Source organism: Rana temporaria, chromosome 10 (assembly GCF_905171775.1).
Source record: "Rana temporaria chromosome 10, aRanTem1.1, whole genome shotgun sequence".
NCBI classification, from domain to species: domain Eukaryota; kingdom Metazoa; phylum Chordata; class Amphibia; order Anura; family Ranidae; genus Rana; species Rana temporaria.
Window position 1 is genome coordinate 96,064,295 of NC_053498.1, and position 25,669 is coordinate 96,089,963.

The following is a 25,669-nucleotide window of genomic DNA, read 5'->3' on the forward strand; positions in this document are numbered from 1 at the left end:
GCACGCCCGCGACCCATGACTGGGCACTTGAGGACGTACAGGTACGTGCTTGTGCCCAGCCGTAGCATTCTGCCGACGTATATCTGCAGGAGGCGGTCCCTAAGTGGTTAAAGGGGCTACAGATCAAAATATAGGTTACTGTAATCTCCAAAGATTTGTCCCTACTCATTTAAAAAATATCTAAAAACATATTTCAGTAGTAGGACACCTGATGGGAGTTCAGAAGCTGAAAACTAAAAATGTATTTCTCCACTGCCTTACCACGTTATTGAGCGCATTCATGTCACAGAAGTGTTCTACAAGGAGTCGACAAGCCTCTTCCACTCCCCAGTGAGCAGCAGCATGGAGAGGAGTCCAGCCATCTTTATCTTTTACATTGGGATCAAAATTGGCCTGAAGCAGAAGTCTGGTCAAAAAGTGTGGACAAATTGAATTAATAGGCAAACTCAGGACAAATCAAGCACAATAAATGTTCACAATCAATAAGAATACCTCATAACTTCTATATAGCCTTTAGCTGCTGCCACATGAAGAGCACTAGCTCCAGTCTTTGGGTGACGGATGTCTTCTATCTTGCCTGCATTTAACCACTGACGGGCATCCTGCAGCATGACTTCCTCCTCTTCCCTCTTGGCTGCCACGATGTCTATGCCTGCAATAGAAAGATCTCTCAGTACATACCCAAAACATTAACAGAAGCTGGCTGCATTGAAAATTACACTGGAAGAAGAAACTTAAAACTTTTAAACCAAGAAAGATCTTTTAACTAATGCATAAACATGTGTTTTCCCCCCATTTGCATGTAGTAGTCTTTCACCTCTAGATCTGCTCATCGCTGAGCTAGCAGAAACCATTACATTCAGAGCCAAAAGGCATGCACTGTCACATTGTGAACACCCAAAACATTAGCCACAAACATCACTTGCAGCTTCTATTTGTCCCGAGAAATTATATTCAAGGCAAATAAAATGATGTATATACACACACACACACACACACACACAAACATACAAAGCACCTTACTGACTGACAGGAACAACAAGTATCCGATACAATAAGCATGGAGATATAAAAAGTAGTGCTGTCAAGCGATTAAAATTTCTAATCGCGATTAATCGCATTATTGTCATAGTTAACTCACGATTAATCAGTGTACAGTATTATATATATATACACATACAGTGTACAGTGTGTGTGTGTGTGTGTGTATATATATATATATATATATATATATATATATATATATATATATATATATATATATATATATATATATATATATATATATATATATATATATATATATATATATATATATATATATATATATATATATATATATATATATATATATATATATATATATATATATATATATATATATATATATATATATATAGTGTTTTAGTGTTTTTATTTGTCAAATGTTACCCATGGCAGTGCATAACCCCTCATGCAATTTTTGAAAATAACTTTCTTATTAGCCTTGAAAATTGAGAATTTAGTATAAAGATACACTGTTTTTTTTTTTTTGTCAGCACGTACCTCTTAATCCCGATTTTCACCTGACGGCGATCCCACGGGAGTGGGCGTTCCCAAGCACTGCCTGTGATTGACAGGCTTCCGAACGGCGCATACTGCGCGTCACAGGTTGCCGACAGAAACCGAACGTCGGTGCGCATGCGCCGTATAGAGCCGCACCGACGTTCGGGTTTTTCCGGCAACCTGTGACGCGCAGTATGCGCCGTTCGGAAGCCTGTCAATCACAGGCAGTGCTTGGGAACGCCCACTCCCGCGGGATCGCCGTCAGGTGAAAATCGGGATTAAGAGGTACGTGCTGACAAAAAAAACATGTTTTAAAGGGTGAACCTCCTTAATCGCGCGATAAAAAAATTGACGGCATTAAAATGGGTTTGTGTTAACGCCGTTAATAACGCGTTTAACTGACAGCACTAATAAAAAGTAAATCAAGTCCATGTGGCCACATACTGTACAAATTTATATGAATAAGGTCCATAGGCTTCTCCATGCACTCGTGCGTGTCAACGCATTTTGCACATTACTTCTTCAGGACATTTGTTGGGTAGGTGCGGGTGATCCTCAAGGTCAGGTTTCAGGGACACTCCATTTAGTAATTGTAATAGTTTTAGTCCACCACTACAGAACAGCTGATGAACCACCAAGTCAGGAATTTTTGAGAGACGAAGATTCCACCTCTTATACAACCAGGATCATTGGTAATTCAGTAAGCGTTATTGGGGAGCCCAAGACATCATAATTGAATATTTCAGCTGGGGTAAGTCGTCAGTCCTCTGCTCAGTATGCTGACCTGAATCTATGAACTAATTTGTTGATATCCGGTAGTGAGGGGGGGGCTCACAATGTATGTGGCCTCTCCTACACGGTCCCTGGTCGGGATATGAAGGTCTGTCCGTCTGAAAGAAGTGGTACCATGGGTGTCCCATTGACTCAAAAGCTCAGCTGTTTGATCGTTTTTACTCATTTCAATATAATATATTTATATATATATTTTTATAAAATAAAAAAATTTAATTGAATTCCTTTCATCATTAGCACGGTCTAAATTTAGAGAAAAAACCCTGAAGCCTAGGTCCCCCGACACCATGCAAGCCATCAAGTATTAACTGGAACAGTATATATTAAACATTCTTGTTTTTAGAGCATTTGATTTCACCAGCAAAGCTTCAAGCTGCCTTGCGGTAAGTAGTACACATGCTTCTGAAACAATCTTATGCTCTGAAAACTTGTTCTCGGAAAGCACCTGAAAGGAAAAAATGAGAACCCAACAAAAAGTGCATAAGTCAAAGGAAAAGTTTACCTTTAAAGTGTAACACTTTTTTTTTTTACTTGGTTTTGGATATAGTGCAAGGTAAGATTCATGGGTTCTGGTGACCACAAATACATCAACTAGCCTAGAACCCTGCTAACTTTTTCTGGCTCATCGACTGCGGACAACTTCGAGCTACTTGTGCGGACAAGACATAACTTGTCTTTACAGATGGCTTCAGCAACTCATTGGGATCTGCGCGTTGTGGCTGGAAAAGTGTTTGAGTTGGGAGACAAGAATGAGAAGATGCTGGCTAATCTGGTGGCAGAAAATAGGGTTCAAAGGGTAGTCTCAAACATACGTTGTGCAGATGATACAGTGACATCTGACCCTGCTATCATCCTATGCAAATTCACAAACTTTGGCCAGTTATATTCGTCGGTTCCGGGTCCATCGGCAGCCGCCACACGGGAGTTACAGTACCCTAGACCTCCCCACTCTTTAACCAGACAAGGTAAAGCTTCTTGACAATCCCATTACAGTGGATGAAATAGAAACAGCTATTCACTCCTTCCCCGGTAAAAAAAAAACACCAGGTCCAGATGGTATGCCAGGGGAAAGGTACAGGATGTATGCCTCTACTCTAGCACCAAAACTGCACAGTTTGTATTCTGAAGCTTTGGAAAAAATTATGCTACCCCCCTCTATGCATCAGGCCCATATAGTCTTTATTCCCAAACTAGGAAAAGATCACTCCCAATGTGCCTCCTACAGGCCCATTTCCTCGTTAAACTAGAATCTTAAGATTTGAACTAAGATTTTGGCCACTAGATTGATCTGTGCCGAGTAGGTCAGGAATAATTTTCATCAAACCGGTTTTCTACCCGGGAAGTCCACGTATATTAAGATCTGAGGTTTTCACTCATTTACAGTTGCCCCCGACCGCATCTAGTTTTAGAATCTTGGCGGCGCTTGACTTTGAAAAGGCCTTTGATTCTGTGGCCTGGCCTTATATGCTTCCAGTGCTCGAGACTATGGTGTTTGGGCCGGAATTTCTGAAATGGGTGCAGTTGCTTTACACCTGCCCATCAGCCCAGGTCAAGCTAGGGGGCGAACTTTCAGAACCCTTTCCAGTCCGGAGGGGTACAAGGCAGGGTTGCCCGTTGTCTCCGGCACTGTTTGCTATTGTGATGGAGCCGGTGGCAATGGCCATGAAGAAGGCCTCTACTGTGGTTGGTATCCTTGTGGGAACCTTTGTGTAAAAGATAATCATGTATGCGGATGATCTCATACGTTTTCTGAATGATCCAGGAACTTAAGGAAGCACTATGTATAAGGTCTGATGTTTTTTTTATTCACTCTGGGCTATGGGGGAAATCAAATTCTACCAATAGATAGTGAGGCCAGAGATAAAGCTGACCCTGCTCTACCTCTTCTATGGACATTCACTAATATTTAGGTATTGAGATTTCCTCAAATACCTCAGACTATTGCGTTTTAAATTTAGTACCACTTTTGGACTGTATGAAGTCCAAATTAAGCGCATGGGCCAATCTTCCTCTGTCTTTAATAGGGCACATAAATCTATTTAAAATTAAATGGCTATCGGGTATTCGATGTGCTCCATCATGTGCCAGTAATAATTCCAGTCTAACGTCTTTCATTTGGGGCTCACAGCAACCGAGGTCCAAGTTGACAACCTTACAACGGCCGTGGTTACAGGGTGGCTTGGCATGCCTGGATCTCCATAAATATTTCCTGGCAGCGATGCTTACACACGCACATAACCGGCTCACACAAAATTACACAAACGCAGCTGTAGGCCCTTAAAAACCTCATCTACGGAGATGCATCTACTGCCCTCAGTTTGACTACAGCTATGAGCGCAGTAGTGAAAGCCTGGCTGATGGCCCACACCTTACCCACCTGATCATATCACGCCACATACTCCCTTTATGAAGAATCCATTATTATGGGAATTCGCCTCTATACCTGACCCACAACTCTAGGCGGTGAAGGGCATTAAATATTTAGAACAGATATGTTTAGCCGGGGACCTAAAGACCTTCGATAACCTAAAAATGCAAATTGACCTCCCTAATGTATATATTTTTTTTAGATATCTACAAATGAGACATGCCTTTCAAATACAATTTAAACAAACCGCAACCTGTACCCTTTTTTTACCTTGACCCTAGAGGATGTACTCAGACGAACTGCACAGTGGAGGAAAGTATAACATGTTTGTTGTTTTAAATAAAAAAAATCCTTTAGTAACCCTTTAAGGCTATTATCCGATTAATCGAAACAATAATCGGGCAACTAATCGATTATGAAAAATAGGATTTTTTTTACTCACCGTAAAATCCTTTTCTCGGAGTCCATGGACGGACACAGCTCTTTAAATCTCGACAAGTGGATTATGTTCCCCTTTTTACAGGAGAGGACTAGGCAGAAACATGTTAAATACATGTTACATTAACAGAGTTAAACAGCCCCGCCCAGGGGGCAGTCCCTCCAGACATAACCCTCCTCACTGCAGCATGGAGCCTCAGTTCGTAACAAGCAGTACAAACCTAAAAAGGAGGGGTGGGTGCTGTGTCCGTCCATGGACTCAGAGAAAAAGATTTTACGGTGAGTACAAAAAATCCTATTCTCTTATCGTCCATGGACGGACACAGCTCCTTAAATCTTGACAAGTGGGATGTCCCCAAGCAGTGTCAAAAACGAGGGGTGGGAAATACATTGGTAAAACCAATTTTAATTTCACCCCAAAACAAGCAGAGCTCTTCAACGGAGGAGGTGCAACTTTAAACAGCCGCCTGCAAAAACTAGCGGCCGAAAGAAGCATCAGAAGATGCACTCACAGCAACCATGTAAATTCTGGAAAAAACATGAATGGACGACAAAGTCGCCGCCTCGCATACCTGTGAGACCGACACATGATGTCAGAAAAAACACAGGAAGCACCAATTTCCCTGGTCAAAAGTGCCGTGAACGGAAAGGGAGCCCGCCCCTTAAGAGCATAGGCACGTATGACAGCCTACCTGATCCACCGAGAAATGGTGGTCGACGAGACCGCCAGGCCCTTTTGTGGACCAGACCCCTACACAAAAGAGAGTCAGATCTCTGAAACGGAACCGAAGCACGGTGGTGGTACACCCGCGAAGCACCTACAACGCCTAAAGCATAAAAGGCTACCTCCGTAGGATGCGCTGGCCAAGGACAGAAGGAAGGATGGAAGAACAATGTCCTTATTCCGGCGAAAGGCCGAAACCACCTTTGGAAGAAGGGAAGGTTGCGGGTGCACCACCACCTAATCCTTATGGAGAATCAAGCATGGCGGTTTGCAAGACAAGACCGACAACTCAGAAACCCCTCTAACAGAGGTAAAGGCCACTAAAGGAGCCACCTTCTGAGATAGTGCCGAGAGAAAATCTCTCTGGTGTTTCCAAAAGGAAGGTTCCTGAAGAACCGAGAGCACCAGAGTCAAAACTCATGGGGGAAGAGATGGGCCAAGAGGGGAAGTATAGGAGCATTCTCCAGGGGATAACGGGGGAAGGGGGCACTCTTGCCACCCATCCGCAGTCCGCCCACCCTGCCACAAAAGTGTCCAGGACCAGCAATAAAGCCTCTGTGGGAGTCCCAGGTGCCAACACCTGCTGCCATCACCAGCATGTTGGGGAAGGATCCAGATACTGACGCTGTGTGAGGAGAAAAACCATGAGGTAGCTGTGAGGTATCTGCGGTGGTGCTGTGTGAGACGAACGGCGCCGCAGGAACCAGCACTAGGGGCCGAGGACTCAGGCAAGATGGGCGCTGAGCGCAGCATTTGGAGCTTTTACAGCGCGGCTACAACAAAATGACCGCCAATGGGACTTTCAATAGGAATTGAAAATCACCCAAAAAATGGCGCCAGAGCCGCCCGAATGGCGGGAAAAACACCGCAATTTAAACGATGAAAGCCTAAAAAGGCTGCACAGCACCACAAAACCTCCAGAAAAAAGACCCCCAGCATTGAAAAAAAAAAAAAAACAAACATAGGCCAGCGCACAGTCCCTCAGCAAGGTGCCTCCCCCCCACCAATGAGACAGCAGAGGGAAAAAAGGGAGCAGGGAAGGAAGGATATCCAAACCCCAGGAATGCTCAGCCATACCACCCCACCTAAGAGGGAGGGACTGTACTTACCCATCCACGTGACGACTTCGCTGACGCATTCCAGACAGGCGTACAACCGCAATGGAGGTAGCTGTCGGCCCGGTCCACTGAGTGAGGCAACACCACAGCCCAGTCATGTGCGGACCTCGGAGCAAAGCTCACTGGCCACCCCAGGAGTCATGGGGCATGTTGTGGCAGACCCATCCTCTTTGCAAAGGTATGCTCACGCTCGCTGGCCGGACTGAGAAGACTACAAGGATCTATAATATCCAGCCTGTCTCTCAGCCGACAGTTGACAGAAGTCAAAAGACAAAAATAAAATAAAAACTTTTCCTCAGGGCGCTGGGCCCAAAGGGAGCCATACGTCCTTCTCCTTTGCTAGGCAGAACGATACTGAGGCTGCATGCTGCAGTGAGGAGGGTTATGTCTGGAGGGACCGCCCCCTGGGCGGTGCTGTTCAACTCTGTTAATGTAACATGTATTTAACTATTTAACATGTTTCTGCCTAGTCCTCTCCTGTAAACAGGGAACATAACCCACTTGTCAAGATTTAAGGAGCTGTGTCCGCCCATGGACGATAAGAGAAATAATCGTTAGTTGCAGCCCTACCGTGTAGTGCCATTACTTACAGATAGTGTTTAAAGCCAGGAACTGGATTCCAATTACAGGAAAACCCTGTAATACCAGCTGCATAATGCAAGGCCTAATAAGGTCCAGGTTTTTCCCATCATTGTTGGCAAACCTCCACACATTGGGGCCTGGGTAAGATCCCCAAGGTATACAAGGGCAAATGATCTGTAAAACGCTAGGTAGCGCAAGTTAATAAGCTGTCAGATGTCTATTAGACGTGTGAACCCAATGTCTGCTACGTGTGAACCAAGCTCAAATACACAAGTTACTTTTCCCTACAAAACTCGTCTGAAATAAAAACAAGTCAAGTGCTATTACAGGACAGTAAAGGGTCATGTCTGCAAGAGACCTAATTTTCCAGCATGAAGTAGATTTCCTGTTATGAATTCATTGTTGCTTTATGTGGGAAGAGTAGAGACAGAAAGGAATCTTACCTCGCTTTTCAATTTCAGCACGAAGCAGAGTCTCCATGCAGTCATCTTCAGCTATGTCCAGGGGAACATCACCATCACTGTTCACAGCAGCAATGTTCGCAGAGTATTTTAGCAGATACCTGGGAACAGGTGGGAAACCAAACAATAAATAACATTGAAGAAGAAATATCAGCTTTACAGCAAACTACACTTATCACTATAAAAATTAAATCTAAAGCCAAACTATGGGGAAAGGGTTAGAACTAGAGGTCGACCGATATTAGTTTTTCTCTGGCCGATGCCGATATTTAGAAATTGGGGCGGCCGATATGCCGATTTTTGTGGCTGATATTTTAAGCAGATTTAAAAAAAAAAAAAAACTTCTTCTGCTGCTTTCTCCTGTCACTCTAGCACACACTTTATGTCCTCATTACAGATGGCACTGGTTTGGAACTGGCAGATGGCACTGGTTGGTGGCACTGGCAGGTTTCACACTGATCCGAGTGTAACTGTGTGAAACTGACAAGCAACAGAGGAGAGAGATGTCAGAATTGAGCTCGATGTGGGGGTAGGTAGGACCCGGCCAGGGTAGGCGGGACCCAACAGCTATATTACACCAGTCAATTATTGGGCTGCTTAAGGGGGCGGGCCACATACACATAGCGGCCTGCTCAGATACCATCCCTGTAGCTGCTGGGTCCCGCCCAAACCCCCCCCCCCCCCCCCCCGACAGAGCTCAATTTCTGACAGCTCCTCTCTGTTCCAACCTGTCAATTTCACACACTCAGCACGGCGATTGATGCTTGCCAGAGAAGGAAGGAGGAACGGCGGTCAGTGTTAAATATCAGCCTAATTTTGATAATAATCGGCCGATGCCGATCAAAAATGTCCAAATATCGTCCGATACATCGGTCGATCTCTAGTTGGGCCCTTTGGCGGGTTTGTTATTGACTTTGCACCCATTGGAGAATCGACACCTCAGCCTTGGTGACCATGGTCACTGGGAAAGTAATGGTAAAATAACAAATGGTACAGCAGTAGGTGAAACAAAAAAAAAGGCAAAAAAAGATCCAAAAGGGAAAAGTTACACCATAATGTTAACCAGGGTGGATAAAAATCAATGAAAACATTTTTCTATTTAAGATTATTGAGTTTATTCAGCATGAAAACTGAGTTTTATGTTATGTTGTATATTCTTGAATATTAAATTTTTTGGTAAACTCAGTCAATGAATCCAAACTCTGCAAGCGGAGATCACATGCACTTTATTGATGCATTCACATAATTTCACAGTAACCATGAGATTAAAAAAGTGCAGGAATATTCATTTAGACCATTGTTTTGCAAATCTATGTACATTACAAACTGTATGATTGTTTAAATGGAACTGCATCTGTGCCAAGTTCTAAGTGTGAGGAGGAAGGGCAAGCAGTAAAAATTTACTTTAAAAAGCGGCGTTCCACCCAAAAAAAAAAAAGCTCTGCTTATCTGACGTCTGGGGTGCAGACATTGCTGGATTCCAGGACAGGTAAGTGTCCCAATATTAAAAGTTAGCAGCTACAGTATGTGCAGCTGCCGACATTAAATATTTTGCTGGGGGGGGCGCGAGGGATTTGGGGGAAACTCTGCTTCAGTCACAAAAAGCAGCGATCTGCGATTTTTAGCGGGACCGAGACATTGTAGTGGACAAATCTGACACCAAATTACACTTTGGGGGACCAGTGACATTACTAAATTGATCAGTGCTATAAAAATGCACTGATCAATGTATAAATTATACTGGCAGGGAAAAGGTTAACACTAGGAGGCAATCAAGGTGTTAATTTTTTTTTTTATCTGTGACTTACTTGTAAATTCCATATCTTGGAGTACAGGACACAGGTAATCGCAGACCTTGGGTTATATGCCACTACCTTCAGATGGTGGCTTTGCACACCTGCCAACACAGATGCTTGATGCTGAAATGCCACAGACACCAACAGATCAGGGCTCTGTAAATGAGCTCCCTGAGCCACCTAGCTATGGTGAAAGAGAAAGCAGGAGGACCCCTCCTTGCTTTGGGGCAGGATAGAGGGAAGAGAGGATCATATCCTCGGTGAGATGAAATGAAGAAACTGCCTTGGGTCTGGGTTTCAGAACCACTTTATCTCTATGCAAGATAAGAAAAAAAAGATTCTTTACAAGACAGAGCCGCCAACTTGGAGACACGCTTAACAGAACTGCCTCCAAACTGGCAATTTTGCTGGTGAGATCCACCAATGGATTTTCCTCAATCAGTTCAAAGGAAAGTCTTCTTTGAAGAACTATAAGTACCAGATTTAGATCCCAGGAACACACAGGAAGTCTAAGTGGGCGATCAACACGAGCCAGACTGTGTAAAAGTGTGTCAAACCAAAGATCTTTGGAACAGGATAGATAGGGCGGATTCTATCCCTTTAGCGCAGTGTTTCCCAACGTACCCTTTAACCACATGCCCTCTGGGCACTTAAACCACCTCCTAACCAGACCAATTTTCAGCTTTGTGCTCTCACACTTTAAATGAAAACTACTCAGTCATGCAACATTGTACCCATATGAAATGTGTGTCCTTTATTTCACACAAATAGAGTTTTTTAGTGGCATTTGACCACCACTGTGTTTTAAATTTTTTGGGCTATAAATGAGAAAAAAAAAAAAAGTTTTTTTCAAACACAAACGCATTTTTTTTCCGGTTATACAATTTTGCAAATTAGTCATTTTTCTTCATAAATTTTGGACAATATTTATACTGCTACATATATCTTTGGTAAAAATAACCCAAATAAGTGAATATTTGGTCTTTGCGAAAGGGTCTACAAACTATGGTGCCAATCTCTGAAAAGCCGTGATGTACTGGCTATATCATTTCTTGAGACATTAACAAGCCAGGACAGTACAGATACCCCCCAAATTACCCTTTTTTTTAAAGTAGACATTACAAAGCATTTAGTAAAAGGCATGGAGAAATTTTATGAGTTAACATTTTTTTGCAAAATTAAGATTCTCTCCCCCCACAAAATTGTCACAAGTTCTATTTCTCACGCACAGTATGTCCATACTTCCAATTACCCCCCAAATTACATTCTGCTACTCTTTAATATGGCGATAACACGTGTGCAGCCTGGCCACATGCAGAAGGCGCCATCAGGTGTTCTAGGGACATAAATTACACATTTAATTTTGTGACTACCTCTTAGGGCCAGTTCACACCACATGCAGTCCAGTGTGTTCTTTTCCTGCATCAAAGACGCATGGAAAATAGATTATATAGTTTTTATTGACATAGGTCACACTAGTGCTTGCAGCTCGTGTGTCCCAGTTTGGAGAAAGAAGCCCACGGCAGAAGAAAGAAGCCCACGGCAGAAGAAAGAAGCCCACGGCAGAAGAAAGAAGCCCACGGCAGAAGAAAGAAGCCCACGGCAGAAGAAAGAAGCCCACGGCAGAAGAAAGAAGCCCACGGCAGAAGAAAGAAGCCCACGGCAGAAGAAAGAAGCCCACGGCAGAAGAAAGAAGCCCACGGCAGAAGAAAGAAGCCCACGGCAGAAGAAAGAAGCCCACGGCAGAAGAAAGAAGCCCACGGCAGAAGAAAGAAGCCCACGGCAGAAGAAAGAAGCCCACGGCAGAAGAAAGAAGCCCACGGCAGAAGAAAGAAGCCCACGGCAGAAGAAAGAAGCCCACGGCAGAAGAAAGAAGCCCACGGCAGAAGAAAGAAGCCCACGGCAGAAGAAAGAAGCCCACGACAGAAGAAAGAAGCCCACGACAGAAGAAAGAAGCCCACGACAGAAGAAAGAAGCCCACGACAGAAGAAAGAAGCCCACGACAGAAGAAAGAAGCCCACGACAGAAGAAAGAAGCCCACGACAGAAGAAAGAAGCCCACGACAGAAGAAAGAAGCCCACGACAGAAGAAAGAAGCCCACGACAGAAGAAAGAAGCCCACGACAGAAGAAAGAAGCCCACGACAGAAGAAAGAAGCCCACGACAGAAGAAAGAAGCCCACGACAGAAGAAAGAAGCCCACGACAGAAGAAAGAAGCCCACGACAGAAGAAAGAAGCCCACGACAGAAGAAAGAAGCCCACGACAGAAGAAAGAAGCGTTTTGCACCCACGTATGCAAATGTATATACAGGGCCCTTTCAGCAAGAGATCACCTACATCAGGTATATGCAATTAGCGGACCTCCAGCTGTTGCAAAACTATAAGTCCCATCATGCCTCTGCCTTTGGATGCCATGCTTGTGGCTGTCAGTCTTGCTATGCCTCATGGGACTTGTAGTTCTGCAACAGCTGGAGGTCCGCTTATTGCATATCCCTGACTTACACCAACAATCCCTTCAATAGTTCTATCAGATTCTACAGGTATTACATTGATGGTTGTTGGCAGTAAAGCTCCGCTAATTCCAGCGGTGCTTTTCACCCTCGCTAGTGGTTAAATAAAACGGTTAATAGCGCCCACAAAGCACCACTGCGCTTTGCAGGCACTTCGGCAGCCACTGATTTCAATGGCAGGGGCGGCGGAGGAGCAGTGTATACACCGATCCTACGACGCCCAAAAGATGCTGCTTGCAGGACATTTTCTAATGTCCTGCAAGCACACGGCTCCAGTGTGAAAGCACTCTGGCTTTCACACTGGGGCTGCAGAGGAGGCATTTTTCAGGCGCTATTTTTAGATACCGAGAGAGCACTGAACAAAAAACACCGGCACTACTGACCAATGCCCTCTTAAAATTCAGAATGTACTTGGGTTAATTTTCCGCAGGGACCCTCAAGAACCTGGTAGCTCCAAATCTCATCTATCCAAGCATTCACAAGATAAACTTAAAAACATGTAAGCACAAAAGTTGACAAACCACACAGTGATGTCAAATGATGGCATGTCTTGTCCTTCCTCAGAATACATGTATACATAATCTCCATGTACTTACCTGCACATACAGACTACATTATGTGTCTCAAACAGATCAAACCTTCAGGAATAGGCTGAGCAAGCATCTTCACAACATAAAAACCAGCAGGTCACACTCTACCTTGTCATTTCGCAACACAAATATAATTCCGACCTGGTTAGAGCTACCATCATTGATCAAATACATTTGATCCAAAATAGTCATTTAAAAAAAATGCCAAGTAGAAACTGTTTGGATCTTCCAATTAAAACAAACTGATACCCTATGGTTTCAACGAAACTAGACACACTGCCCTAAAAAAAAAGGGGCTCTCTTTTGTTCTTGGGAGAATGCATGTGATCAGCATAAGGCCAATCAGCACTGTCCAGGGAAAGAGCCAGGGGTCCTGAAGTTTTATAGGACAGCGAGAGCAGAATAAAAACTCCTCCGACCAGCTTTACCGCACAGGGATAGAAGTCACAAGACTGCTATATACTGCTGATGTTATTTAGCATTTTATATTTACCAAAATAATTGCATTTCCATGTTATGTGGGAGACCAGATATAGTGAATGCAGGGTCCTGGGTTTGGTTAACACCAAGTTGTCATTTCCACTCTTGAGCTCCCCCCAACAAATGCCATTGATAATGTAGACTCTTTGCATGCACACAGAATTCTATCGATGTGTTGTGTTCAAACCCCTGCTTATACCTCCCTATTTCAATATATTGCAACTTCTGCAAACCATATCCCAATCTGGTATCGCACTTCATCCTGCACGGCAATACCTCTGCAGCCACTTTTCTTCAGTCCCAGATATCAGCCAATCATATTCACTACACAGCTGTCACAATTGCCCATCCTAATCTCCGGCTTGGCCTAACATAACATTTCATCCCATTCTCGAAAATCAGTGCTTCCCTTTCACCACGTTTAAAAAGTGATTGATGAGTTGTCCATTGCCAGATCTAAAGAATAGTATCTGGGATGACAAATCTAGCTGCAGCCATCATCCAGATATCACCACCACTTTGAGGACGCATATAAAAAAACGTAAATAAGTCGGGAAGCAGTGAAAAATAGTCTAGGTAACAAGTCCCACAACATCTGCTTGGGCAAATAAAGAAAAGTCACGTGTTAAAGACTTAACACCATGATAGGAATTTTGACCCTTCACAACGCAAAAAATGAAGCAGTTTTGGCGATCCATGCAATAATTTCTCAAACTAAATGAGGATATACGGCAAAACCTTGGATTGAGTGTAACTTGGTATGAGAGCATTTTGCAAGACAAACAAAATGCTTTAATAAAATTTTGACTTGATATACAAGCGATGTCTTGATATACAAGTAGTGTCATGTCACAACCGAGTATAAAAGAAGAGGAGGCGCCAAGTGTAGCAAAAATGTAACCACTTAAGACCCGGACCATTATGCAGCTTAAAGACCAGGCCACTTTTTGCGATTCGGCACTGCGTTGCTTTAACAATTGCGCGGTCGTGCGACGTGGCTCCCAAACAAAATTGGCGTCCTTTTTCCCCACAAATAGAGCTTTCTTTTGGTGGTATTTGATCACCTCTGCGTTTTTTATCTTTTGCGCTATAAACAAAAATAGAGCATACATTTTGAAAAAAAAATTCAATATTTTTTTACTTTTTGCTCAAATAAATATCCCCCAAAAATATATATAAAAAAACATTTTTTTTACTCAGTTTAGGCCGATACATCTTCTACATATTTTTGGTAAAGAAAAAAAAAAACGCAATAAGAGTTTGATTGGTTTCCGCAAAATTTATAGCGTCTACCAAATAGGGGATAGTTTTATTGCATTTTTATTTAATTTTTTCTAGTAATCGCGGCGATCAGCAATTTTTTTATCATGACTGACATTATGGCGGACACATCGGACACTTTTGACACTATTTTGGGACCATTGTCTTTTTCACAGCGAACAGTACTGTAAAAATGCACCGGTTACTGTAAAAATTACTCTGGCAGTGAAGGGGTTAACCAGGAGGGAGCGCTGTAGGGGTTAAGTGTGCCTTAATGTGGGCGGGTGTGGCGTCGCTGATCGTTGTTGCCTTTGACAGGAAACAGACGATCAGTGACAGGCTCACTAGGAAGCACAGGGAGAGGTTTGTTTACACTTACCTCTCCCCGTTCGTGACCCGATCGCGGGACACCGGCGGCGATCGGGTCCACTGTTCCCCGTGACCATCCCCAGCAGGGGGCTTATGTGGAAATTCACTTTGAGATAAAAGTGCTTTGGATTACAAGCTTTACTCACAATACAAGGTTTTACTGTACATAACATTTTATCCATTTACTCACTCTGCTATTTCCATATAACCACAAGAGGCCGCAACATGTAGAGGCGTCCATCCCTCATTATCAGCCTGATTCACATTGGCACCGTGATTTACTAGGAACTCCACCACCTCCAGGTTTTCATCTATACATGCCTAGAAAAGAAAGAAAGAAAAAAATAAATGAATGAGACTCATAACATATGTGAAAAAAAGTAGTAAAACATGGACAGTTAAAGCACTCTACCACACATATACTGTATATATTTACCACTTAAAAATAATTCAGTATTTCAAATATCCAAGCTTTACAGGACTGGCAAAATTTGGGAAGCTATAAAACAGACCAATAATAGCAAGCAGTAACAGATTTGAGTTCCAGTGGTCAGGTTATTTATGAGTTATTAAAAGCGGAAAATATAATTTTTTCCCCCTAAAAAGCTTCCTTTACCTCAGTGCCGTCCTCCTTCACTTAACTCATCCTTCCATTTTGCTTTTAAATGTCCTTATTTCTTCTGAGAAATCCTCACTTCCTGTTCTTCTGTCTGTAACTCCACACAGTAATGCAAGGCTTTCTCCCTGGTGTGGAGTGTCGTGCTCGCCCCCCTCTCTTGAACTACAGGAGTCAGGACGCTCTCTATGTTGCAGATGGAGAAAGGAGCTGTGTGTTAGTGGGCATCCTGACTCTCCTGTAGTCCAAGGGAGGGGGCGAGCACGACACTCCACACCAGGGAGAAAGCCTCACATTACTGTGTGGAGTTACAGACAGAAGAACAGGAAGTGAGGATTTCTCAGAAGAAATAAGATTTAAAAGCAAAATGGAAGGATGAGGTAAGTGAAGGAGGACTGCACTAAGGAAAAGGAAGCTATTTAGGAAAAAAATAAAATTGTACCTTTACAACCCCTTTAACCCCTTCCATACAGGGCATTTTCACCCCCTTCCTGCCCAGACCAATTTTTAGTTTTGAGCGACGTTGCATTTTGAATGACAACTGCGCGGTCATGAAACACTGTACCCAAATGAAATCTTTATGTTTTCCCCCCACAAATGGAGCTTTCGTTTGGTGGTATTTGATAATTTCTGCGGTTTTGTATTTTTTGCGCTATAAAACAAAAAAGCAATTTTGAAAAAACACCATATTTTTTACTTTGATTTAATAAATATAAAAAAAAAAATGTCCTCAGTTTAGATCGATATGTATTCTTCTACATATTTTTGGTATAAAAAAAATAAAAACCTTTGGAGTGTAATTACTCGCAAGATTTGGAATTTACAGAAGTGAAAATTCATCTAACCTTATAAAGCACAACAGTACAGAACTTATTTATTCACACGTCCCAAAGCAATGGAGGGGCAACAACTAGGCAACAGAAACTTGCCAAGAGGCCCAAAAAACAAGAGGGAGGTTTGTTTTAGAGCACAATCTACTTATTGAAGTGGGGTGCCAAGTGCGAAGACCCAAGGGGAGGACAAACAGGAAAACGGTAGCTTTTATGTACACCATTTGCTCTGACAATGTACAGACAATGTAGAGGTGTCCTTTGGATGCTTAGAAGCAGGGCATAAGGATGGCAGAAAATTGAGTGCTAAAACTGCCAATTCGAGAAACGCCTCAAGTGTGTTTTTTAATTGGCTCTGGATACATAAGTAACTTGTGTCTGGAAGGGAAGATGTCCACAGAGTGCCCCATTTTGGGCATATCAGGGGACTAATCCCATTGGTCCAGGTGGTGGCAGCCGAGATAATCCACCTGCCAAAACCTCCACTCCTGGGATGTGGATTGCAGAAATTGCTGGACAGCCAGTTTCTGTCCACAAGACAATCTTGTTTACTTACTTCAAAGAAGCTCCAAATCTCCAAGTGCCCTCTTGAGGGGCAATATATGCCATTGAGGTGGCAGCGATATACGTGCCACGGCAGTGACATTATCTGACTGCACCCAAATTGGATGCCCCTTTAGAAGAGGGTCCAATGCTAAAGGGATAGCTCTGGTCTCAAATAAGTTGATGGGGAGTTTTGTATGGAAAACCTCCTTTCTACCTGACAGACTTCCATCTGTTATGGGAACCGGCCAGTTGTAGAGGAAGGATTTTCCATTGTCAAAGTTGGAATATCACCAGGACAGTACATTTCCTGAACCACACAAATCTCCTGCGCTATGTAGTGTGCCTCTGTACACCCGTGGGCTCTTTGCTTTGACACTTGGTGAGGAATAATGCACGTCTCGCTGTCCTCCACAGACTGGGGGATCCAAAACACTGGAACGCCCGGTCAATAGTAAATTGGCGTCCGGGAAGTAGTTCCGTTATCCGGACTGGACGTCTATTGATGTCCAGCAGGATAACATGCCGGCTCGTGCCCGTGGGGGCGCACAGAGCGGCGATAAAGGTGTGTCAGTCCGACACCCTGCATCTCCGATCTTGGTAAAGAGCCTCCGGCCAATCACGATGTAAACATGAAGTGCCATTGATCGGCTCTTCCTCACTCGCGTCTGACAGACGCGAGTGGAGGAGAGATGATCGGCGGCTCTCCTGACAGGGGGGGTTGCACTGATCGTTTCAGCGCAGACCCCCCACGGATGCCCATACTGGACCACCAGGGAAGCCCCCAAGCATGTGGATGGCCAGGTACATCCCCATGGCTATCCACATATGCAAATTTATGCCAAATGTGCCAATCAGCGCCCACAAATAGGCACTGATTGGCAACATTTTGGAACACCTTAAATCTGTGATGCCCAGCAATGCCACCCATCAGTGCCCACCTATGAGTGCCCATCAATGCCCGCCTATGAGTGCCACAAACCAGTGCCCATCGGTCCCATCTTATCAGTGCAGCCATATCAGTGCGCGTCATTGAAGTAGAAAACTTAACAAAAAAAAAACAGAAACCAAGACGACCTTGTTTTGATTTTCTGTCTTTTTATTTTTTGCGCAAAAAATAATGGCAGAGGTGATCAAATACCACCAAAAGAAAGCTCTATTTGTGGGAACAAAATGATAAAAAAATTGTTTGGGTATAGTGTAGTATGACCGCGCAAAAAAAAAAAAAGTATCACTTTAATGGTCTAAAGTCCTGGAGGCCAACGTGCAGCCCACTGGCTGTTGGGCACCTTGTGCAGAGTAGCAGCGAGCTGCTGGGTGCTTGAATATAATATTCTGTATTCAAATACTGGCATTGAGAGTCCAGAATATCTATCAAATATCCCACCTGTTCCATCGCCCACTCGCCTCCCTAAACATTTATCGAAGTCCCTTACAAGAGATATTGTTCTCAAAGCGATTGCAAGGTTTTTTTTTGTCATACTTGCCTCCACTGTGCATCTCGTTTTGCACAAAGTAGCCCCGAACCTTGTCTTCTGGGGGCTCACGCGGCTCCTCCTCGCATCAGATAAAACCCCAAGAAGAAGCGATCTCCCGGTGGGGTTACCTTACGGGTTCACTCCCGAGTCCAGCATTTTTGTCTATAGACACGAATGCTGGACTCGGCCCTGGCGCTCACATCACTGGATTTGACAGCAGCGGGAGCCAATGGCTGTGCTGCTATAAATCTATCCTCTCAGGAGCCAAGACATCGTAGAGAGGACAAGCGCGTTTCCCCCAACAGAAATACAGGGGCTCGGGGCGGTTCACAGCCAGGTGTTTTTTCACCTTAATGCATAGGATGCATTAAGGTGAAAAAACACGAGGGTTTACAGCCGCTTTTTTGCGAAAGAAAGCCATGTGGGGGACACAGCAAACATGTGGAAGAATTTGCTCTGGTCAGATGAGACCAAAATTGAACTTTTTGGCCTAAAAGCAAAATGCTATGTGTGGTGGAAAAAAAACACTATACATCACCCTGAACACACCATCCCCACCGTGAAACATGGTGGTGAGCGTGATGTGCTTTGATAGGCAAACATATGTGTCCTAATAAAACCAGACAGACACAAAGTATAATTATGAAAAACTTTCAGTTTGCAGTTGTTGGTTAAAAATAAAAAGTTTAACAAAAAACAGTAAGGCCACATTCACAGCAGAGCATTTTGTAGCTCGAAACTTCAAAATGCTGAATGTCCAAAATCCCATGCATTTCAATGGTGACTGTTGACATATATGAATGCTCAGACACCTTCTGCTGAATACCTAAAGCCTCGTACACACGATAAGAATATCAGATAAATGGTCTTCGTCATTTGTTTTTGCATACTAGTCTCATATTGAAAATTAAGAGGCATTTAAAGTTCAAAAATTCTCATACGACAGAAAACTTCCAAAAGGGATCTAAAATGTTATATTGTAATGCAGGGGTGGCCAACCAGTGGCCCGGGGGCCACATGTGGCCCACGGAGCCCTCTGATGTGGCCCGCGACCTCCTGTTCTGGAATAGCGGGTTGGCAAGCCCAGATCGCAGGTTGCCGATCTGCCATACCACAGCATCAGTGTTGTGAATGAAGCTGGTGGCAGAGGAAGAAAGCAGCTGCAGACCAGAGCCCCATAAGCTGATGTTTTCTCTACAGCGCCGGCTTTGCCACAGGAGTCTATGGCAAAGTTCAGCTAACCCGCAGGATAGACACAGGTGTACTACGCTACACCCGTGGTGTGGGTAAACTGCAGCACATCAGTTAAAAGAAGTCTTAGGCCTTTTTCACATGATCAGCCCAACCAAATGGGACCCTCAATTCACCTCTACAGAGCGACAGATGTCCATTTACGCTCGCCTACCTCCAATCCAAAAAACAGAAGGGAATTCATCCCCTTCCATCTGGGCAGATCAGAGGGCCCATAGAGTAGCCATGACCTGTCATCTGCCCATTTCGCTCATTGTGGCCCACGACTGGTTACCAAGTTGCTTAAGTGGCCCTCGCTATTGAAAAGGTTGGGCACCCCTGTTGTAATGTATCCTTTTATTTCTGAGCATGCACAGTCTTGATCTTCAATTTCCAGACGAACAGCGTACTGATTAAGTTGTTTGTTACTGTACAAGAAAATTTCCGTGTTTGTCCCTTTGGATAATTTTACATGAACTGTCGGTTATTGGCTTTCAAAAGTTGTGTACAATGATCAGATTATTGTATGAATCGCGCCAAAAGCGGTATTTTTTGACCGATTTTCTGATCGTGTGTACTAGGCATTAAGCTCCACAAGTTACTTTTAAAAAGGCAGATTTGATCATTTTGGCACTATAAAACAGCATCAAATTTGGCTTTTTCACAGGTATTTCAGGCATTTGAACCTGTTCTCCTCTAGAGGTCGACCGATATGGGTTTTTCTCTGGCCAATGCCGATATTTAGAAATCGGGGCAGCCGATGGCCGATATATGATGCCGATTTTTGCGGACGATATTTTGGGCCGATTTTTGGACTGGGATGCATTGTGGAGGAGAATCGATGGTGCTGGTCGTGGGTGGGAGATGCGTTGTGGAGGGGGAAAGATGGTGCTGGCTGTGCGTGGGGGGATGCGTTGTGGAGGGGAAGAGATGGATGATGCTGGCTGTGGATGGAGGGAGGGGGGTGGATGGAGCTGGCCGTGGGTGGGGGATGCATTGTGGAGGGGGAGAGATGGATGGAGCTGGCCGTGGGTGGGGGATGCATTGTGGAGGGGGAGAGATGGATGGTGCTGGCTGTGGATGGAGGGAGGGGGGTGGATGGAGCTGGCCGTGGGATGTATTGTGAAGGGGGATGGATGGATGGAGCTGGCCGTGGGTGGGGGATGCATTGTGGAGGGGAAGAGATGGATGGTGCTGGCTGTGGATGGAGGGAGGGGGGTGGATGGAGCTGGCCGTGGGTGGGAGGATGCTTTGTAGAGGGGGGTGGATGGATGGAGCTGGCGTTGCTGAAGGATTCATTTCTCGTGCTGCTGTAGGTGGAGCGGGGTTTAGTGTGGCAGCCGAAAATCGGCCGATTTTTTTTACAATAATCGGCCGATGCCGATTTCTTAAAAACGGCCAAATATTTTGTTTTAGCCAATAGAAAGCACTAGGGGGGAGGAGACTAGAGGCCGAACGATATATCGGTCGACCTCTAGTCTCTTCCCCCCTAGTTAGGGTTGTCCAGATACCGATACCAGTATCGGTATCGGTACCGATACCGAGTATTTGCGGGAGTACTCGTACTCGCGCAAATACCCCCGATACCTAAATAGAATACTTCCCCCCCCCCCCCCGCCGCTGCTGCCGCATCACGCCGCCGCATTGGTTAAACGGCGTGCGGGAACATCACAACTTTCATTTGAATAGCTGTAGTGTTCCCGCTCGTATAGACACTCCCCCTTGCTCGGGATTGGATGGGTGATCGTGATCTGTCCAATGCCGAGCAAGGGGGAGTGTCTATACGTGCGGGCAAAACAGCTATTCAAATGAATGCTGTGATTTTCTCCATGTGGCGGCAAAGGTATGGGGGAAATGGCTGGAGGGACATGGCTGCATATGTGAGGGACATGGCTAGAGGGACATGGCTGCATATGTGAGGGACATGGCTAGAGGGACATGGCTGCATATGTGAGGGACATGGCTAGAGGGACATGGCTGCATATGTGAGGGACATGGCTAGAGGGACATGGCTGCATATGTGAGGGACATGGCTAGAGGGACATGGCTGCATATGTGAGGGACATGGCTAGAGGGACATGGCTGTATATGTGAGGGACATGGCTAGAGGGACATGGCTGCATATGTGAGGGACATGGCTAGAGGGACATGGCTGCATATGTGAGGGACATGGCTAGAGGGACATGGCTGCATATGTGAGGGACATGGCTAGAGGGACATGGCTGCATATGTGAGGGACATGGCTAGAGGGACATGGCTGCATATGTGAGGGACATGGCTAGAGGGACATGGCTGCATATGTGGGGGACATGGCTGCATATGTGGGGGACATGGCTGCATATGTGGGGACACATTTAAAAAAAGTATCGGTATTCGGTATCGGCGACTACTTGAAAAAAAGTATCGGTACTTGTACTCGGTCCTAAAAAAGTGGTATCGGGACAACCCTACCCCTAGTGCTTTCTATTGGCTAAAACAAAAATATGCCTAAAAGCATGAATACATATGTAAAACATGAAATATGCTTCTAAAATGTTTTATACATTTGCAAAAAAAAAAAAAAAAACACACACGACAAAAGATCACTTTGCAACATTACACAGTACAACTGTGTATCAAGAACAAGGTGTGAGATTTGCAAGCGTGGAAAGGTGCTTACATAGGACCTGTTCAGATGAAAGTTCACTTTACAAACTAGAAAAAAAACTTAAGAAGCAATTGCACAACCTACTCTAGTGAAATAATGATGATCATTTTCAGGAAAGACAGTAAGGCAAGTTCTTCCCAGCATTTGCTCTGCAGTGTTATTCATCCATTATCAGACTTGGAATCAGTATGAACCTGCATGTTCAGTACAACAGCACACATTCCTGCAACATTTCTACACAATCACGTTATGGTATCTAGCACAAGAAATTACCTTCCAGGAATCACATACAAAGCATGGGGGAGCAGAGAACTTTGCCAAAAACCCTAAATAATAAATAAATAAAAAACACACACACACACACACACACACACCTTCGTTGGTCGACCAAGGCAAGGCCTGTTCCGAGTGGAACCTGTCCTGTTAAACCGATGTAAGGTCTTGGCCACCGTGCTGCAGCTCAATTTCAGGGTCTTGGCAATCTTCTTATAGCCTAGGCCAGGGTTTGACAAATTTGCTTGGAATCTAGGAGCCAGCTAAAAAAGTTAGGAGCCAGAAAACGCACCCCGTCCCGACGAGCTTGCGCGCAGAAGCGAACGCATACATGAGCAGCGCCCGCATATGTAAACGGTGTTCAAACCACACATGTGAGGTATCGCCACGATTGGTAGAGCAAGAGCAATAATTCTAGCCTAGTCCTCCTCTAACTCAAAACATGCAACCTGTAGATTCCACGAGCGGACGCAATTTTGAAGCGTGACATGTTGGGTATGAATTTACTCGGCGTAACATTATCTTTCATAATATTTAAAAAAATGGGGATAACTTTACTGATGCCTTATTTTTTAATTAAAAAAAAGTGTAATTTTTTCCCCAAAAAGTGCGTTTGTAAGACCGCTGCGCAAATACGGCGTGACAGAAAGTATTGCAACGATCGCCATTTTATTCTCTAGGGTGTTAGGATAAAATATATATATATATATATATATATATATATATATATATATATATATATATATATATATATATATATATATATATATATATATATATATATATATATATATATATATATATATATGTTTGGGGGTTCTAATTAGAGGGAAGAAGATGGCAGTTAAAATAGTGAAAAATGACATTAGAATTGTAACTTGTAATGCTTAACTTGTAATACCAAACGGCCACCACCAGATGGCGCCAGCTTACACAATGAAGAGCTGGGGACTTATTTTTTCCCACCTTCCAAGCCAATTCGCCAGGATGCCATTTCTAGTCGCCATAGCGGCCGGCATTTGTCGAGCCCTGGCCTAGGCAATCTTTATGAAGAAAAACATTTATTTTTTTCAGATCCTTACAGTTCTTTGCCATGAGGTGCCATGAACTTCCAATGATCAGTATGAGTGAGAGCGATAACACCAAATTTAACACACCTGTTCCCCATTCACACCTGTAACCTTGTAACACACGACACCGGGGAGGGGAAATTGCCAATTAGGCTCAATTTGGACGTGAGGGGTGTACTCACTTTGAGATACTGTACATACACGCTATATTGTCAAAAGTATTGGCACACCTGCCTTTACACAAACTGTAATGGCATCCCCAAGCTTAGTCTGTAGGGCTCAATAATAGGCTGGCCCACTCTTTGCAGCTATAACAGCTTCAAATGTTCTAGGAGGCTGTCCAGAAGGTTTAGGAGTGCATCTATGGTAGTGCTTGACCATTCTCTCAGAAGCTCATTTGTGAGGTATGCGCTGACGTGGACGAGAAGGGCAGGCTCAGGAACCGCTCAAATTCATCTGGGGGGGGGGGGAGATTATGGTGTGGGGTCGTTTTTGAGGGGGTTGGAACACTTTGCTCCAGTGAAGAGAACTCTTAAGGCATCAGCATACCAATCAATTTTGGACAACTTTATGAGAACGGTTTGAAAGTGGCCCCTTTCTGTCCAAACATAACTGCGCACCAGTGAGTAACTTGTATAGCGCTACAAACGGTGTTAGTTTTTTTTTTTTTGAAGGCCCGATTACTTCTATGCGGATGTCCGTGGGAAGAGCGTTCCATAACCGTGGTCCTTGGACTGCAAATCTTCGTTCTCCTTTAGATTTGTAGCGGGTCTTAGGGAAGTGGAGGAGGTTTTGGTTAGTTGACCAGAAGGCGCAACTAGGAGTGTAGCATTTTATTCTCGCATAGGTATTCATGGGCGTTTCCTTGTGTGCATTTGTGCGTGAGGCAGAGGGTCTTGAATGTAACCCGATCCTTCACGGCTAGCCAATGGAGGGTCCTCAGGGACGGGGTGATCGATTCCCAGGGTTTTTTCCCCCGTTACCCGTCTGGCTGCTGTGTTCTGGACGACTTGTAGAAGCAAAATTTGGTATTTGGGGAGTTCCGAGGTAGAGGGAGTTTGCATAGTCGAGTCGGGAATTTATTGTTCCAACTACTACTGCTGTGTCCTCTTCCAGGATGAAGGGGATGAGTCTACGCAGCAGGCGGAGAAGGTAGCAAGATCCGCTGACGACCGATCCTATGTGTGCGTCCATAGTGCACAAAGCAAAATCCATAAAGACATGGATGGGCGAATTTGAGGTGGAGGCCCTTCACTGGCCTGCTCAGAGTCCTGACCTCAACCCTATTGAACACCTTTAGGATGAATTAGAGCGAAGACTGCGAGCCAGGCCTTCTTGTCCAACATGAGTGACTGACCTCACAAATGCGCTCCTGGAAGAATGGTCAAACATTCCCATAGAAATATGGGGGATATTATTTTATAACCTAACCCTGCTTTAAACATCTCCACAACTTTATCTCTGACCTGTGTTGCTTGGTTTTCATGATGTGGTTTGTTCACCAAGGTTCTCTAACAAACCTCTGAGGGCTTCATAGAACAGCTGTATTTATACTAAGATTAAATTACACACAGGTGAACTCAATTTACTATTTAGGTGTGAAAGCAATCGGTTCCACTAGATTTGAGTTAGAGCTATCAGAGTAAAGGGGCCTAAATACTAATACCCACCACGGTTTTCAGATATTTGGGGGGAAAAAAAAAAGAAAAGAAAAAAAAAAAAAAAAAAAAAAAAAAAAAAAAAGAAAAAAAAAAAAACATTTATATTCCACTTTACAATTATGTGCCACTATGTGTTGGTCCCATCACATAAAATTCCAATAAAATATACTTAAAGCAGAGGTCCCACGATTTTTTTCATATTTTATTAAAAGCCAGCAACTACAAATACTGCAGCTGCTGACTTTTAATAAATGGACACTCATCTGTGCCCGCGATGTTGGCAGCCAAA

At 44.1% G+C, this 25,669-nt stretch overlaps 1 protein-coding gene across 2 annotated transcripts in view; it reads right to left on the bottom strand.

Moving 5' to 3' along the window:
• The window catches only part of PPP1R12C (protein phosphatase 1 regulatory subunit 12C), a 150,537-nt gene that overhangs the window by 96,000 nt on the left and 28,868 nt on the right, over positions 1–25,669 (bottom strand). For both annotated transcript variants that reach the window (XM_040325759.1, XM_040325758.1), the window contains exons 2-5: positions 15,223–15,353; positions 8,011–8,129; positions 493–652; positions 262–406 (exon numbers count right to left, since the gene is read on the bottom strand). In XM_040325759.1, the coding sequence (XP_040181693.1) occupies positions 262–406; positions 493–652; positions 8,011–8,129; positions 15,223–15,353 (555 nt within the window). The remainder of the gene's footprint in view (positions 1–261; positions 407–492; positions 653–8,010; positions 8,130–15,222; positions 15,354–25,669) is intronic.